The sequence below is a fragment of the Pinus tabuliformis genome, chromosome 9 (assembly GCF_031772625.1).
Source record: "Pinus tabuliformis cultivar Carrire ecotype Pingquan chromosome 9, CPIR1, whole genome shotgun sequence".
Lineage (NCBI taxonomy): Eukaryota > Viridiplantae > Streptophyta > Pinopsida > Pinales > Pinaceae > Pinus > Pinus tabuliformis.
In genome coordinates this window covers 1,328,051,680-1,328,066,653 of record NC_142307.1, presented here as the reverse complement: position 1 = coordinate 1,328,066,653, position 14,974 = coordinate 1,328,051,680, and the positions used below count along the sequence as shown (strand labels likewise).

At 42.0% G+C, this 14,974-nt stretch overlaps 1 protein-coding gene across 3 annotated transcripts in view; it reads right to left on the bottom strand.

The window, feature by feature from the left end:
- The window catches only part of LOC149153421 (inositol transporter 1-like), a 181,749-nt gene that overhangs the window by 36,377 nt on the left and 130,398 nt on the right, over positions 1-14,974 (bottom strand). The window contains exons 3-7 of one of the 3 annotated variants that reach the window (XM_089439062.1): positions 6,110-6,180; positions 5,470-5,805; positions 4,748-4,855; positions 4,469-4,663; positions 3,905-4,300 (exon numbers count right to left, since the gene is read on the bottom strand). In XM_089439062.1, coding sequence (XP_089295188.1) covers positions 3,905-4,300; positions 4,469-4,663; positions 4,748-4,855; positions 5,470-5,805; positions 6,110-6,180 — 1,106 coding nt within the window. Of the gene's footprint in view, positions 1-3,904; positions 4,301-4,468; positions 4,664-4,747; positions 4,856-5,469; positions 5,806-6,109; positions 6,365-14,974 lie in introns of those variants that run through there. The other 2 variants (XM_089439061.1, XM_089439063.1) reach the window with 2 other exon arrangements.

The window sequence follows — 14,974 nt, the reverse complement described above, 5'->3', positions numbered from 1 at the left end:
AAAGAAGGACCTGTCAAAAGTCAAGTGCTTCAGATGTGGTGAGCTTGGTCACTACAATACCCAGTGTCCTCTCAGGATGAAGGGCAAGGAGGAGAAGCAGGACCAGTAGGCAGCATCAGCAGAGATCGATAGGCTGTCCTTCAGGTTGGAGGAAGACTTCGCCATGTTTGCTGACATACCCCCAGGAGTGAAGTGGGGTGACTTGGTGTTGTAGCCCCAGAGTACTACATTTGGGCAGGATTCTTGAGGAGGTCCACCTCTTGAGTCAGTACCTTGCTATGGGGGCCCACAGTTTTCTGTAGCAGGATGGACCAGTGATAGTTGATGCAGTCAGATGCTAGAGTGACAAATGCAGAGACTAGTAGCAGTTAGATGTTGGGTAGCACAATGCAGAGTTAGCAACAGTGCAGGTGGCACAATGTAGAGTCAACCGCAGTGCAGATTCCTCAGTGACAACGTAGATACTAGCAACAGTCAAAGACTCAGGTGACAAATGCATCATATTGATCACAGTTGATTCAGTATTTAGGATGCTTTTTAGTTGCAGATGTTGCAGTTGCAGCAGCAACAGATGGAAAGGGAGTTGCAGTGTAGATGCAGTGTTGATAGCAGTTCAGCAGCAGCACAAATGCAACATATATCAGAGTTGCGCAGCAGTTGGTGGGCAACATAGCCAGACATCAACAACGTGACAGGAGATAATGCAGACATAGGGTGTTGACATAGGATGTGCAGTAGAGCATTAGAACTCATTCCTCGTTAAGAGGGAGTTCTAGTTTTTGTAGCATCGTATGTCTTCTAGCCTTGAAATTTTGTGGAGAGGTTAGAATGCATGAGATCTCCAAAACCCAGAATTGTTTCTGGAAATTCCGCCAAGAAATGACTTAATTAGATTATTAATTAGTTTTTAAATATTTCCTAAGTCTAAAATTAGGGAATATGACTAATTAATCATAATTAATTAAGTCAAGGTGTGAATGTTCTAGAAACTCACCAAGATCGACTTCAATTTAATCCTAGCCATCAATTAAGATCTAATGTTGGTCGTTGAAGTCTCAACAGAGGATTATAAGAAAAGTCGATGGGGCTTGGAGAAGTAACTTGAGCAGTTCGATTTCATGAGCAGATTGATTTCCTGAGTAGCAGCAATTAGTTGCCAAAGAGAGAGCTAGTGAGATCGAAGCAGTGATTGAGGGGCAGGAACAGTGAGCCGGAAGAAAGATTTTCCAGATCCAAGGAGGCAGCAGCAAGTGAGTTGAATTATCCCAGAGAGGCAGCGCAAAGGGGCTAACGTAGTTCTCCAGGAGGCCGAGTTTTGATAGGGAAATTCCAGCCAAAGATTGCATGTGGGAGAAGGATAATTCCCTTCAGTATTTTGCTCAAATTTTCTTATTGTTTGGATAACCAGTTGGGCATCCATAGATGTACTCAAATTTCATTGTTGCATAATAAATAAAACCCTCACTGCTGCACCGTTTTTCCCAAGTTGGATTTTTCCGAGGACATTTGTCCAAAAATACTGTGTAAAACTTATGTGTGTGTGCTAGCATTTCTTCCAGCGTTTATTCTTTTGCAGTTTTATTTGTGTAGGTTGCAGTGTGAGTTATTCAGTGTTTGTTGTAGGAAACAGTAAATAAATTGTTAAATAAAATTAACAATTAGGAGAATAATTTCCAGTTGCTGCAATAGGATTCTGGTTGTGGAATTTTCACAAAGTGGGGATTCGTGTCGATGTGATAGTGGGAACTTGTCCTATAGGATGTTGCTCTAGCAGCTTGCTAGACATTTGCAAGACTGCTAATCCATGTGGTAAGACTTTTTTCGATTAGACTTCCTTTATTGGGAAAAATAGTCATCTTCATTATACTCAACCTGCTCATGACTTTCTTCTTCACCTTCCCAATGGAAACTATAGTTTATTATTATGTGAAATTCTCTTGCTATTTGCTTTACCAAATCTCAAATTTCCTCTATGTATTTCCTTCTCTGCTTGTATATTTCATCAATTTAGGCACTATGATGGTGGATGGAAGTTGGCTTAAAACCACCATGGCTTGAGCACTTTAATCCCTGAATTGATCAAATATTTTGGCCTTAATCCTCCTCTAGAAGCTAAAATGATTTAAAGTTTTAATTGGATATACCAAGAAATATAAATATTAAATGATAAACCATAAAGTGATGAATGATGTTTTACAATGAGATATGGCCTTGCATTTATAGGCCTTGTGGTGACTATTCATGTAAGGCTATGTCTTTATGAATGCACCTTTTAGTAATACATTAAAGTCTATATATATATATATATATATATATATATATAAACAATGTTATTTTAAATACAACATTATTTTAAATATATATATAAAGCTGAGTAAGCACCACAGCTACTACAGGAAGGTTGAGGAAGCCAGCAAGGCTGGCCGCGGGCCTATGAGAAGGCCACAGGACTGAAATGCTGAAACAAAGGCCACACTCTGGTTGATGGGGCCACTGCAGGCCTGTTAGGGCAGGCCTGTTGGTGTAGCAGCTTGCAGGGCTTGAGGAGCAAGCCGCAGTGGGTTAAAGGAGTTGGCTGGAGGCTCAAGTTAGGAAAGGAACAGGCCAAGGACTAGCTGGAAGGGCTACAGGCCTGTGGAAATTCCGTTACAGGACGGCTGAGGACTGCAGGAAGAGGCTGCAGCTCACCACAGGTCAAGAATCAGGCCACAGGGGCCTAAAGGAACAGACTGACGGCCTGAGAAGAGTACTGCAGCTTGCTGAGGGGTTAAAGGAGCTGGCTTAAGGTTGAACAGGGCTAGCTGTGGAGGAAAATAAGGGGCAGCAAGGCTGCCAGGTGGGAAGAGAACTTGCTGAGTTGACTGTTAGCCTAAAGAGAGCTGGCTGGGCAATTTGAGAAGCGCAAGGAGTGCTCTGTATAACAGCAGGTAGCTGAAGGGTTTGGTGGCAAAGGACAGCCAACTATCAAGGTAGATTAGAGCTGAAAGGACTCAGCCTCAGCCCAGGTATTTGGTATAAGTACTTTGTATTGTATTTGGCATTGTACAGGGATGTAAATGGCTACTATCCCTGGTGCGGGAGCCCTGAGGTTTTTCTTGTTAATGGACTGATGAGAAAACAAGTTTTGGGCATTAATTCTTGTGTACTATCGTTGATCTGATTGCTGATATATTTCAATGTGCAAAAGTTTGAAGTTAGGCATGTTCATTGTGTTTATGTTTTCTAGGTAAAGCATATACCAGGCCTAGGGTGCATGGAATTCTAACATTTAGATGTATAATCCCTTCTGAAATTTTGGGCAGTAGGCCTCATCTGCAGATCATCCTTCATTCTTACCTTGGCCATGATGTTATCAAATGCATCTTTTGTTATCAAATGTCAAAAGGTTGATCGTCATTCCAGAATATACCTTATCCACCGCCTGCCCATCTTTTTACCTTACATGTTCACCAACTGAACTATTGGAGGGAGGGAAAAAATCAAACATTAGATTATCCTCAGGCTGAAATAGCAAGTTTATATCAATGGGCTCATCAGCTGGGTCTTCAATTCCTGGTTCCTAGTAGCTTCATAACGAGGGGAAGGTAGAATAATGTTGGTTGACTTTTAGAAGTCTTTGGAGGATCTTGTTCTTCCATCCTACTTTCTCTCTGAAGCACATTAGGAAGTCTTCTGAATTGAGGTTGGTTTCAAACAGGATGGTTCTCGGCTCTGGGAGCAGGTCCCAAGGCATGGGAAAACTGCCTGTGTCCTACATTATAAGCACAGAGATTTTTTATTGTATCACAAACGCTTTTAATAATAGAACTAAAACATGAACCATATCCGAGTCAACATGAAATACATCATATTTTCAAATAAATGATCATTAAATTAAAGGAAAGATGAGTTGTTTCCTTCTTACCTGGTTTCCAATGGCAGTGCAAAAGCCACATCCAGCATCTATGCAGCCATTGCAGTTCCAAATAAGCTTTCTGGAATCAAGGAGTGATGGACAGGCATAGCCAGCTTTTTTAAGAGTCTGCTGTACATCAACAGTAGCAACATCAAGTGAAGTCCAATAAAATGCACCTGACAGAATGCCGAGGGATACAAAGACACCAGATAAACTGGTTAGGAGTAGAAATCTTCTTCCACATCGATCTATAAGAGATATGCCAATAATAGAGCCAATGGCATTCATTCCAGCAACCATCAGAGATAGCAACAAAGCAATTTTATTTGAAACAAAACCAGCCAGCTCGACAATAGTGGGACTGTAATACATAACAGTATTGATGCCAGTTAATTGCTGAAACGCCTGCACATCACTCAAGACAGGCATCAGAACCGAGGCATGTTTCCACCAAAAATTCACATCAGAGAATAAATATTTTCAACTAATATATGGATGACATGTCTAGTAGAGAAGATAAAACTAAATGAAAATATTTTGTGAACATTGCGTGCATTGATCTTTTTCTTATACCTGTAGACCAACCCCAGCAAGTAAAGCAAGTCTTATTTCCTTTTTTCTAAACAAGGTAAAGTATCCTATTCTTTCCATGGACTGCACCTGCCGAAGTTCTTCTTCAACTGCAGCAGAGAGCTGTTCAATTTCACCCTTCAAGCGGTCTGATTCGTATATCTTTTCAAGAACTGCAACAGCTTCAACTTGCTTGTTCTACATGTGTGGTAGATATAATTAAGTCCCATCCACATTTGAAAACACTTGCTAAGTTTAAGCTCTCGGATAATATGGAAATACCTTTAGAAATAGCCATCGTGGAGACTCTGGCAAGAACAACATCAATACAAACTGCAGCACAGCAGGTAACCCAGCTGCACCAAGCATCCAACGCCATGTCCCTGGTACCTACAAAGTTAAGAGTCCCAATCACTATCAACTAATAGAACACTTGAAAATTATTTAATGAAATAGTAAATTGCCTGTGAAAGGACATTCAAAACCGACTGCCAGACTTTGGAGTCTAAAATTTAAACAGTCAACAGCCAAAATAAGTATTTAACCCAATATTATTTAATGTCACACCCAATAGATACGAGCATTCCAAGCTAAACATTCTAAATGACTTCTCTGTAAATTTCTTTCATAAATGAAACCTGAAAGGTCAGTTTATTTTCACCAAGAGTGATAGCAAACCAATAGCTCAGTAAATAAGAAATAGAGCAGAAAGGAAAATGTTGTAGATGAGCCAATGGGACATTGGTGCACTCGTGAGGTCAATCCAGTGTCAAGCTATCTGCCAGGGTTCCATTTCCACTGGATCTGCCCCTCCAGTATGCCATGAATTCAAGAAAGGGATGAGGCCTGTTTCAAGACTCAGGTGACTTGGCAGAATATATACCCCTTGAACCTAGCTTCTAAGCCAAAGGAAGTCCGTTCTTTGTGGTGCGTCCCCTCAGGGCGTGTTTCTTAAAATACTTACAGAATATGTTCTAGATGAGATAAAAGCACAAGCTTCTTACCTCAGTGAATGCTAAATTCACAAGATATGACAGAAACTGCCCGCCAGTTATCATTAGCACATTCACGGACACAAGTCCTCCTCTTATTTCAGAAGGTGAAACTTCGGCAATATATACTGGAGCAGTGATTGATGCTACACCAACACCAAACCCTACCAAAATCCTACCAAGAATAAGGACATATGGGTCAGGTGCAGCAGCCATACAGACTGATCCAGTCACAAAAACCAAATCAGCCAGAAGAGTTGTTTTCCTGCGTCCATAAGCATCATTAAGCCATCCACCCAAAGCAGCTCCAATAATAGCACCTGCTACTGCCATGCTAACAATAGTTTCCTGTCAAACCCAAGTATGTTGTTAATAGCTGCAACAGAGCTCCATGAAAACAGAAAAGTAGGTTTAGAAAGATATAAATGAGAAAGGAAAGCACGAAGCCAATACTTGAAAGAAAATAGGGAAGCCCTGGTTGACTCAGGAATGCAACTGCAATTAAAATATTTTCATTTGGGCAAAAACGGTAATCCACTCCCAGGAAAGGGAAGCTGAAATTCTGTGATGTAATAAAAAGCAAAATGGTTTCTATCCTATTCATGTAGCTTGTATGAAAGAAATACTTATTACTAATGACAACCATGGACACCTGTAGAAATGTACTCTCGTTCACTGCTTTAAAGTCATCACGAATGTAAAGAAGGGCTCCTGATATGACACCTGCATAGACAAATACCATCATTAGACTAAATATCTGACTCTCATCAGCAATTGCACGTGAATAACAGGGACCAATCAGTGAAATTCGAGTAACTATGATCACAAGAAACAGAAGCAGAATAAACCCCAAAAACCAATACCTTAATGCTGAATAGTATATAATGACCATTAGACATATAGCGATTAAAACAGATGCTTAACTCTTGAAATCTGACAGATCAATCCAACTTAAACTACAGAAAGGGAAATCATGAAACATAAAATTCCACCTTCATCGACTCTTGCATTGCTTTTGGAGGGATGGCTTGTAGAACCATGGAGATTATCCAAAACCAACTTTTACTGATAGTTTATTTGCCACAAAAATCTCTTCTCAATTTCTAGACCAATCATATGAAGAAGATAAATAATTTGTCAAACCAATTTCCACTTAAAACGTGTCCTCTCAATCAGCACTATTCTTTACAGAAATTTCCCATATCATCTTAATGCCTTTTCATGTGTTATATTCGTTTTGGGCCTTTCGTACATGGGAAACATTTCCCTAGAAAATGCTTATTTAATGTCAGAAAACAGATTTCTGCATAGTTTCTGGACAAAATATCAGATTGTATAGAACCTGTTCCCTCCAAAGCTTTGGCTTAAGCGTTATCAAATAGAACATGACATGCTTCCATTACCTACACTCTTTTAATTATCCCACAAATATCGTGTGCATGTATTCTAAGTAAACAAGCTAATGGTTAGTTGTATCTCCTATATTTCTGCAGGGTTATCAAGATGCACAATGCTTGCAACAAGTTTCTTTGCATAAGCAAAAACTATCTAATCCGGCAGCAGAACTGGCAAACCCCCGACTATCTCTGCATTGGCCCTACATAGGCCGTGTGTCAGCCTCAGAGGCTCTGCGTCAGCCCTGCGTTGTCTCTTCTGCCTCTTGGAGCTTCTGCGTCAACCTCTCCTGGCTGTTCTGGCAGCTCCCCAGCGGTTCTGGATTTCTGCGTGAAAGCGGCTTCCCTTCTGTGCTAGTCCTTCTAGCTCTGCGTCAAGCCTATGTGGGCCCAGGCTGGCCCAGCATCAATCCACGAGTGGCTCTCTGCCCAGTATTCCCAAACTATCCCTGCCCCTCTGCTGCAAAATGATCACTTTGTTCGAATTTCTCAGCTTCCTAGTCCCAGAAATTTCGAACTCTAGATCAATTCATTCTCTCGGTGTGTTTCTAAACGAACCCCAAGCTCATTCTTATACTTTTCTTGTTGAGACTTCAACGGCCAAGATTAAGTCTCTAATCAATGGCTAAGATTAAAAACTTGACTTGATCCGCTTTCTAGACCATTTTCACCCATATTTTGATTAATACCCATTAATACTTTAATTTTCCTAAGTTTAGACTTAGGAGCCTCGTTAAAAATATTAATTATTTGAAATAAAATACAATTCGGGTGGAATTTCACCAAACGGTTTTTTGGGTTCTTTAGAACTCATGTGCCTTAGCCTCTCTACCAATTTTCATGGCTAGAGCACATCCGATGCTACCAAAAACTAACACTCCCTCTTAGCGAGGAATGTGCTCTAGCAACAATGTCCAACTGCATGTTACTCTGTCTCTAAAACATCTCATTTCCGCACTGTTGCTGCCATCAAGACTGTACTACTGTTGCCACTGTACTGCTACCCATGACACTGCCACTACCACTGTTGCATCTGTACCAATGAAGCACCACCCTTATAAAACCCGCGGGTAAGAACGGGTCATAAGGGAGGACGGGTGAACCTCATCAAACCCGCGGTCTTTACCCTTACCTGGTGGGTATTGTACAAGACCCGTTTACCCTTATAAGACCCGCGTGTAGCCTATAAGATTCCCATCAGACCCCTAGAAGACCCTTTGGGCAGCAAAACCCCCAAACTGTCCAAAAATTCGTTTTTTCTTTACTTTTTTTTTCTTTTTTGGAAATGAGGTGGAGGAAAAGGGAAATTGGAGGGACAAAAAACTTTATAAGCACCTCTCTCCCTTCTATTTCTCATTCACCTTTCATTTGAGTGTTTAGCTAGTTTGTGTGAGTGAGAGTGAAGCTAAAGGAGCGTGAAGGCGCTGTTGGAGGATGCTAAAGGAGGCTAAAGGAGGCTTCATCGGATCAGACTAAGCTTCAGGTAGGCTTCATGAACCTAGTTAAAATGTTTTCCATGTTTTTTTTTTTTTTTTTTTCTTTTTTTTTTATGTTTGCAATTTTTTTTTTGATTGGGAATGCCAGTGGGTGAGAAACTCAGCCACACAGGGCCGCTGTGTGGCTGAGTTTCTCACCCACACAGGGCCACTGTGTGGTTGAGAAACGGCCCTGTGTGGCTGAGTTTCTCAGCCACAACCAAAAAAATTTGCAAATTAAAAAAAAATGAAAACTAAAAAAAAAAATTAATTTATTTTTTTTTCTTCCAGATTTTGTTACTGTGCCACCAAAGGGTTTCAGAAAATCTCTTGATTCGGCGTGGGCACATGGTCAACGAATCATTTCCGGTAATGACCACAATATCAAGTGCAATTAATGCAATGCCACAATGTATTCCTAGGCATGGTGTGGGATGTTGTCGAAGTTGCCCTGATGAAGTCACTACTGAAATGGTAGCTACTTTGGAAGCCATTAAAGAAGCAAGTTCAAAGAGGGCAAGAATGAAGGATGAGATTGTTGGGATAGGTAGATCTTCACCTCACAGTGAAACACAGTTTCAAAGTCCAGGTATTGGTAACTCCTCGTCAATTGATATGCCAAACAAGAGTATAACCTCTTCTTTCTTCAGTCCTCGTACAACTCTAGGATCTCAAACAATCTTGCACAGTTTCAATGATAAGAAGAGGAAGGAGGCAGATATGGCAGTGAGGAGGTTTTGGTACCATAACAGTGTTTCATTCAACTATGCAAAGTCTTATTTTTATCAGCCCATGGTGGATGCCATTGCATGCGCTAGCCCTGGATACAAAGCCCCAACTTATAATGCACTTAGGAGGAAAGAGCTAGATGAGGAGCTTGAGTGTGTCAAGGAACAATTGGAGAGCATTAAAAGCTCATGGAAATTTATAGGTTGTACACTTATGTCTGATGGGTGGACAGATCAGAGGGGTAAAACAATAATCAATTTTGTTGTAGCTTGCCCTAAAGGAACCATGTTCCTAAAATCCATTGATGCATCTACAAATGTAAAAGATGCACATTTGATTTTTTCATTGTTGGCTGATGTGGTGGAGGAAGTTGGGGTTGCAAATGTTGTCCAATTAATCACGGACAATGCAGCAATTTATGTGGCAGCTGGAAGGTTGCTTTGTACCAAATATCCCACCATTTTTTGGACTACATGCATTTCCCATTGCATAGACTTGACGCTAGAGGACATTGGGAAGTTGGAGTGGGTGCAAGACATTGTGCAAGAATACAAGCATATTACCAAGTATATTTATAATCATGCTTGGGTGTTGAACCTTATGAGGGAATTCGCACAGGGTGAGCTTAGTCGCCCAACTGTCACACAGTTTGCTACAAACTTTCTTTCCCTCCAAAGCCTTTTGTATGAGTACCAAGCTTTGAGAAGAATGTTTTGTAGCCAACAATGGATATTTTGGAAAGATAGCACAAAACCGAAAGCAATGTTTGTGAAAACATCTGTCTTTGCTGATAGTTTGTGGGACAACGTGACTGATATTGTCAGCTTCACTGAGCCGCTTGTGAAAGTCTTGAGATTGATGGATGGAGAGAAACATGCAATGGGATATATGTATGAGGGCATGGACAGGGCCAAAGAGGCCATCAAGACTTTTTATAAGGGAAATGAACCTAAATATATCCCTATATGGAAAATTATTGATTCCAGGTGGGACAGGCAACTACATTCACCATTGCATACAGCAGGAGCATATCTCAATCCGAGCTTATTCTATAATGAGGGGTCTAGCATTCAAAGAGATCCCGAGGTGATGAAAGGTGTCATGATATGCATTGAGAAAATGTTCCCGGATGTAGATATTCAAGACAAAATCAACTTACAACGAGATATGTACAAGGAAGCATTTGGCATGTTTGGATTCAGCTCAAGCCAATGTCTCAAGGACAAGAAAATGCCTTGTAAGCGCAAATTGTTAGAACTTAGCTTGTAATTTTGCTAGTTCTCTTTTATATGTTTGGCATTGCAAACTAATAATCTTTGTTGTTATTTTTTTACAGCTCATTGGTGGATAGATTGTGGCACTGAGGCATCACAATTACAAGAATTCGCAATCAGAGTTCTGAGTCAACCCTACAGTTCTTCTTCTTGTGAGCGCAATTGGTCAGTGTTTGAGCACATCCACAACAAAAAGAGAAACAGGTTGGAGCATGAGAGGTTGGAGAAGTTGGTTTTCATCTACTACAACCTTTGAATGTTGACAAAACAAGTGCAACCAAACAATACAGATCCAGTTTTACTGGATACTATTGATTTAGAGTTTGATTGGGTTGTGGAGGAGAAGGCCCCTGATTTGAGTTGGCTTGATGAAGCGATTGAGGATCTCTATAGTTTGCCATCTCAAATGGAGACTCCAAATACACTTTCCTCACAATTGCTTCAGCCTTCTGATGTTAGCACTAGCTCCGCGAGGGCTTATTGTAGGCGTAGTCGTCCATGAGTGATGAGACACAAGATTGTTATGAGAATCATTTATCATTTATGACATGTATTTGAATTTTGAACTTGCTGACATTTTTTATTTTAATTATGGAACCATAAGTCCTTTTCTTATTTAGTATCTAAATGTTTTGCTTACAAAAATTGAATATGTTATGTTGTACTTTTATAGATATGAGATGATGTTATGAATTATTGCATATATTGTGGTTTTTATAACTTATAAGGATTGGAATTGTCATTAGTTTCTTTTTTGTGCTTAAAATTTACCACATTTTAAGTTTCTTTTGTATTTTGACGAGTCTTATAAGGGTTGTTCCCGAGTCTTATACGAGTAGACGAGTCGATGCCTCGCCGAGTCTTATACGAGTACAAGTCGTGCAACATTGATCTATACTAAAGCTCCCTCTCAAATGTTGCATCTGCTATGCTGCTAGCACTACCACTGCTGACACTGCATTTGTATTGCAACTCAGTTGCCGAGAGAAGCAACTGAAAAACACCCAAAATTACTGAACTAACTGTGTTCAGTATAATACCATGCGAATGTTGGAATCAGACTGCTACTAGTCTCTAACCCTCTGAATCTTCTGCATTGTTGCTGACTTCTGCATTGTGCCAACTGCACTGCTGCCAACCTTGCTCTGCGTTGATTAGTCTCTGGTCCCAAGCTACTGCATCTGTCCTCCAAATGATCCACTGCATCATTTGACACTAAGTCTATCTCGCTACTACTCAATCTTGGGCTCCCGTAGCAAGGAATTAATCCAAGAGGTGGACTCTTCAAGGATCTTGCCCACATGTAATTTTCCCGACTACAGCTCAATATCGCCCCACTTCCCTCCTGGAGATGCGTGGGCACTTATGGCAAACTCATCTTCGTCAATTTTTGCTGGAGCAGCCTTAGGATCATGTTTCTCATCCTTATCCTTTTTCTTCAAAGGACACTAGGATGCAAAGTGGCCCATCTCGCCACATCTGAAACATTTCACCTTCGAAATGTTCTTCTTTCGCTTCTGCTTCTTCTATCCCTTTGATGCTAGAGTTGTGTTCTCCTCCGCCTCCTTGGTCTCGTGCTATTGGAATTTCTAAGTCTGACACGTTAGAAACCCTTCATGTACTTTATTGATTTATCCCTACCTACTTGTTCTGTTAATTAACAAGTTATTTACCATGTAAATACTGGGAATAAATACAAGTACATGCTCAACAGATTACAGATCATCAACTAAAGGAAATAGAAACAAGCACACAAGTGACACCGTTGTTTTTGGACTAACGTCCCCGGAAAAACCCAATACGGGAAAACCAGTGCAGCTATCTGAGGGTTTGATTTATTCAGCAGTTTCAGAATACAATCTGGGTGCCAAATCCAACTCACCCAATAGAGAAAAATCTCGGCAGTAGTACCTCTCTACTCGGAAGTAGGTATTTCGGCTGAAACCCCGAATAAACACTCCGGCAGCTCCACAGCTCCAATCTGCCCCACGAAACCCCAGCGTCAGCCTCTAGGGACTGCATCAACCTCCCTCTGGCCCAGCGTTACTCTGGCTTGGCTTGCGTCAACCTCTGAAGGCACTGCATCAGTCCTCTGGCCCTCTGCGTCACCCACGATGGCCCTCTAAGGCAATGCGCAGCTCCTGTCTGCCTCTGCGTGAGCCCTGGCGACTCTGCGTGAAACCTTGGCTGCTTCTGCTCCCTCTCTCCGACTTCTGCGCTGATCCTCCTGGTGCTATCTCTGCCTCTCTGCTTCTGTATTCACTGCCCCTCAACTACAACTCTGATCACTCTCAACTTTCTCGGCAAACCCAGCCCCAGAAAGTCGAAATCTTGATCTCTAGGTGTGTTCTCCAAGTGACCCTCAAGCCTCCCTATATACTATTCTCGTTGACAAATCAACGGCCGAGATTAAGTCCCTAATCAACGGCTAAGATTAATTCTGGCTTGATCCATGACTTTTGGACCATTCTAACACAGTTTTATATTAATTCTCATTAATATTTTATTTTCCCCAAGTTTAGACTTAGGGACTCCATTAAAAATTTTAATTATTTTAATATCTCCCAAACTGCTTAGAATCTACCCAAATCCTTTCTGGGTATTGGAGATCTCATGTGCATTAGCCTGTCCACCAATTTTCGTGGCTAGAGCACATTCGATACTACCCCAAATCAACACTCCCTCTTAGCAAGGACTGTGATCTAGTAATACTCCTCACTAAGTATCACCCTGATAATCTGGCATCGGTCCCTATGCTGATGCTAGGCCTGCTGCCCATCATCTTCACTGTTGCATCCTGTATTGCTACCCATGGCCCTGCCACTGCCACTGTTGCATCCGTACTGCAACTCCCTCTGCATCTGTGTTGTTGCCCATGGCCCTGCCACTGCCACTGTTGCATCTGCACTGCAACCCCTCATCATCTTGCATCGTGATGCCCATAGCACTACCACTGCTAACTGTTGCACTGCAACTCAGTTACTGAGAAGTAAGTAACTGATCTCCCAACTCTAACATCTCTGTCAGGCTAGAAACACTCCTAATGTTGAAGCTCCCTCTGTCACTGACAAGTTCTCCCTCTTCGACCTCTGTGTTGTTGCAACAACTCCATGCATCTTGCACCGTTGCACACCTGTTTGTGCCATCCTGCACTGGTGCAACACTCCCGTGCCTCTCACACTGTTGCAGCCTGCTAGCCTCGCGTTGTCCTGGGAATCCTGCACTGTAGCCCCTCTGTCGCTCCATCGGCATCCGTCTCTACTGACATCGCCAATACTGCTACTCTTCTTCGAGGCCCCCGTAGCAAGGTCTAATCCAAGAGGCTAGGTACCTCGAGGATCCTACCCCTCATCGCCTGTAGTCCGCCTAAATACAGCTCGATGTCTCCCCACTTTCGCTCAAGTGGTGTTTGTGCACTTATGGCACAGTCATCGTCTGTCTCCACTTCCTTTTCTGCCCTTGCTGGCGCTACCTTGGTCTCGGAGGCCTCTCCCTTACTCTTCTTCCTTGGACACTAGGTCGCATAATGACCCAGCTCCCCACAGTGGAAGCATTTGACCTTAGAGAGGTCCTTCTTCCGTTTCTCCTGCTTTTCCTCAGATGCTAGGGCAACATCCTCCTCCTCCTCCTTCTTGATTCTGATCCCCTTACCGCTTCTTCCTGCCTTGCTTAGCCTTCTGATCTCTTCTTGGCGAAGAGCAGCCCACATTTCCTCCCAATCTGAAAGGGTCACCCTGCCCAGTATGCTCTGGACAAACACCTCCCAGTCTTTTGTGACTGCGTTCAGCGCTATTCTCACCATCAAATTTTGGATCCGGCATTGCCCCTATGGAAGTCAGTTGATCCCGGATCTCCTTCAATCGACCAAGGAATGGGTCGATCTGTTCTCCCTTCTGCATCTGGTATGATCGCAGCTGATTTTCTAGTAGCATCTTCCTCTGCATGGAAGTATGCTGATACAACTTGGTCAAGTCCTCCCACATCCCCTGTGCCGTGTTCTTCTCGGCAATATGTGGTACCATATGATCCTTGACTCTGTCAAGGATGATACTCTTAGCCCTCGCCATTGCATCCTCGTACCTGTCATTATCAGTCGGGTCAACTAGGATAGCTATCGTCCTCAAGGCGAAGTGTTTGACACGATTTCTATTTAGTACGGATCAATGTTTTTAAAACCGGAACCGGTGACCGGACCGGTCCACCTAATGAACACGTTTACCGACCGGAACCAGTCTAACCGGGACTGGTTTGGTCTAAACGAACCGGTTTTAAAAATACATTAAATAATTAATTTTTAATGAAACAAAACTATTTTTAAGATGTAAAACCATGATTCCAAGCCAATAGAGACAAAATATGCAAAGTTTGCTCATTTATATACCATGTAAAGGTGAATATATCAAAAGGGCACCGAGTACAATACATATCATCGACAAAATAGCAAAATACATAAGAAATGAGGCTCTAAACGGCCTATAAAGTCCAAAAACAATGTTGCAAGCTATGAGGCCATTGGCCTACTACAAGTCTACAGTGTACACATGATCAATCATCAAGTCCATCACCACTACTAGACACAGGATCATCATCAGGAGCTACATAGACATCATCTGGTTCAGAGTCTGAGGATGCCTCAGCCTGATCT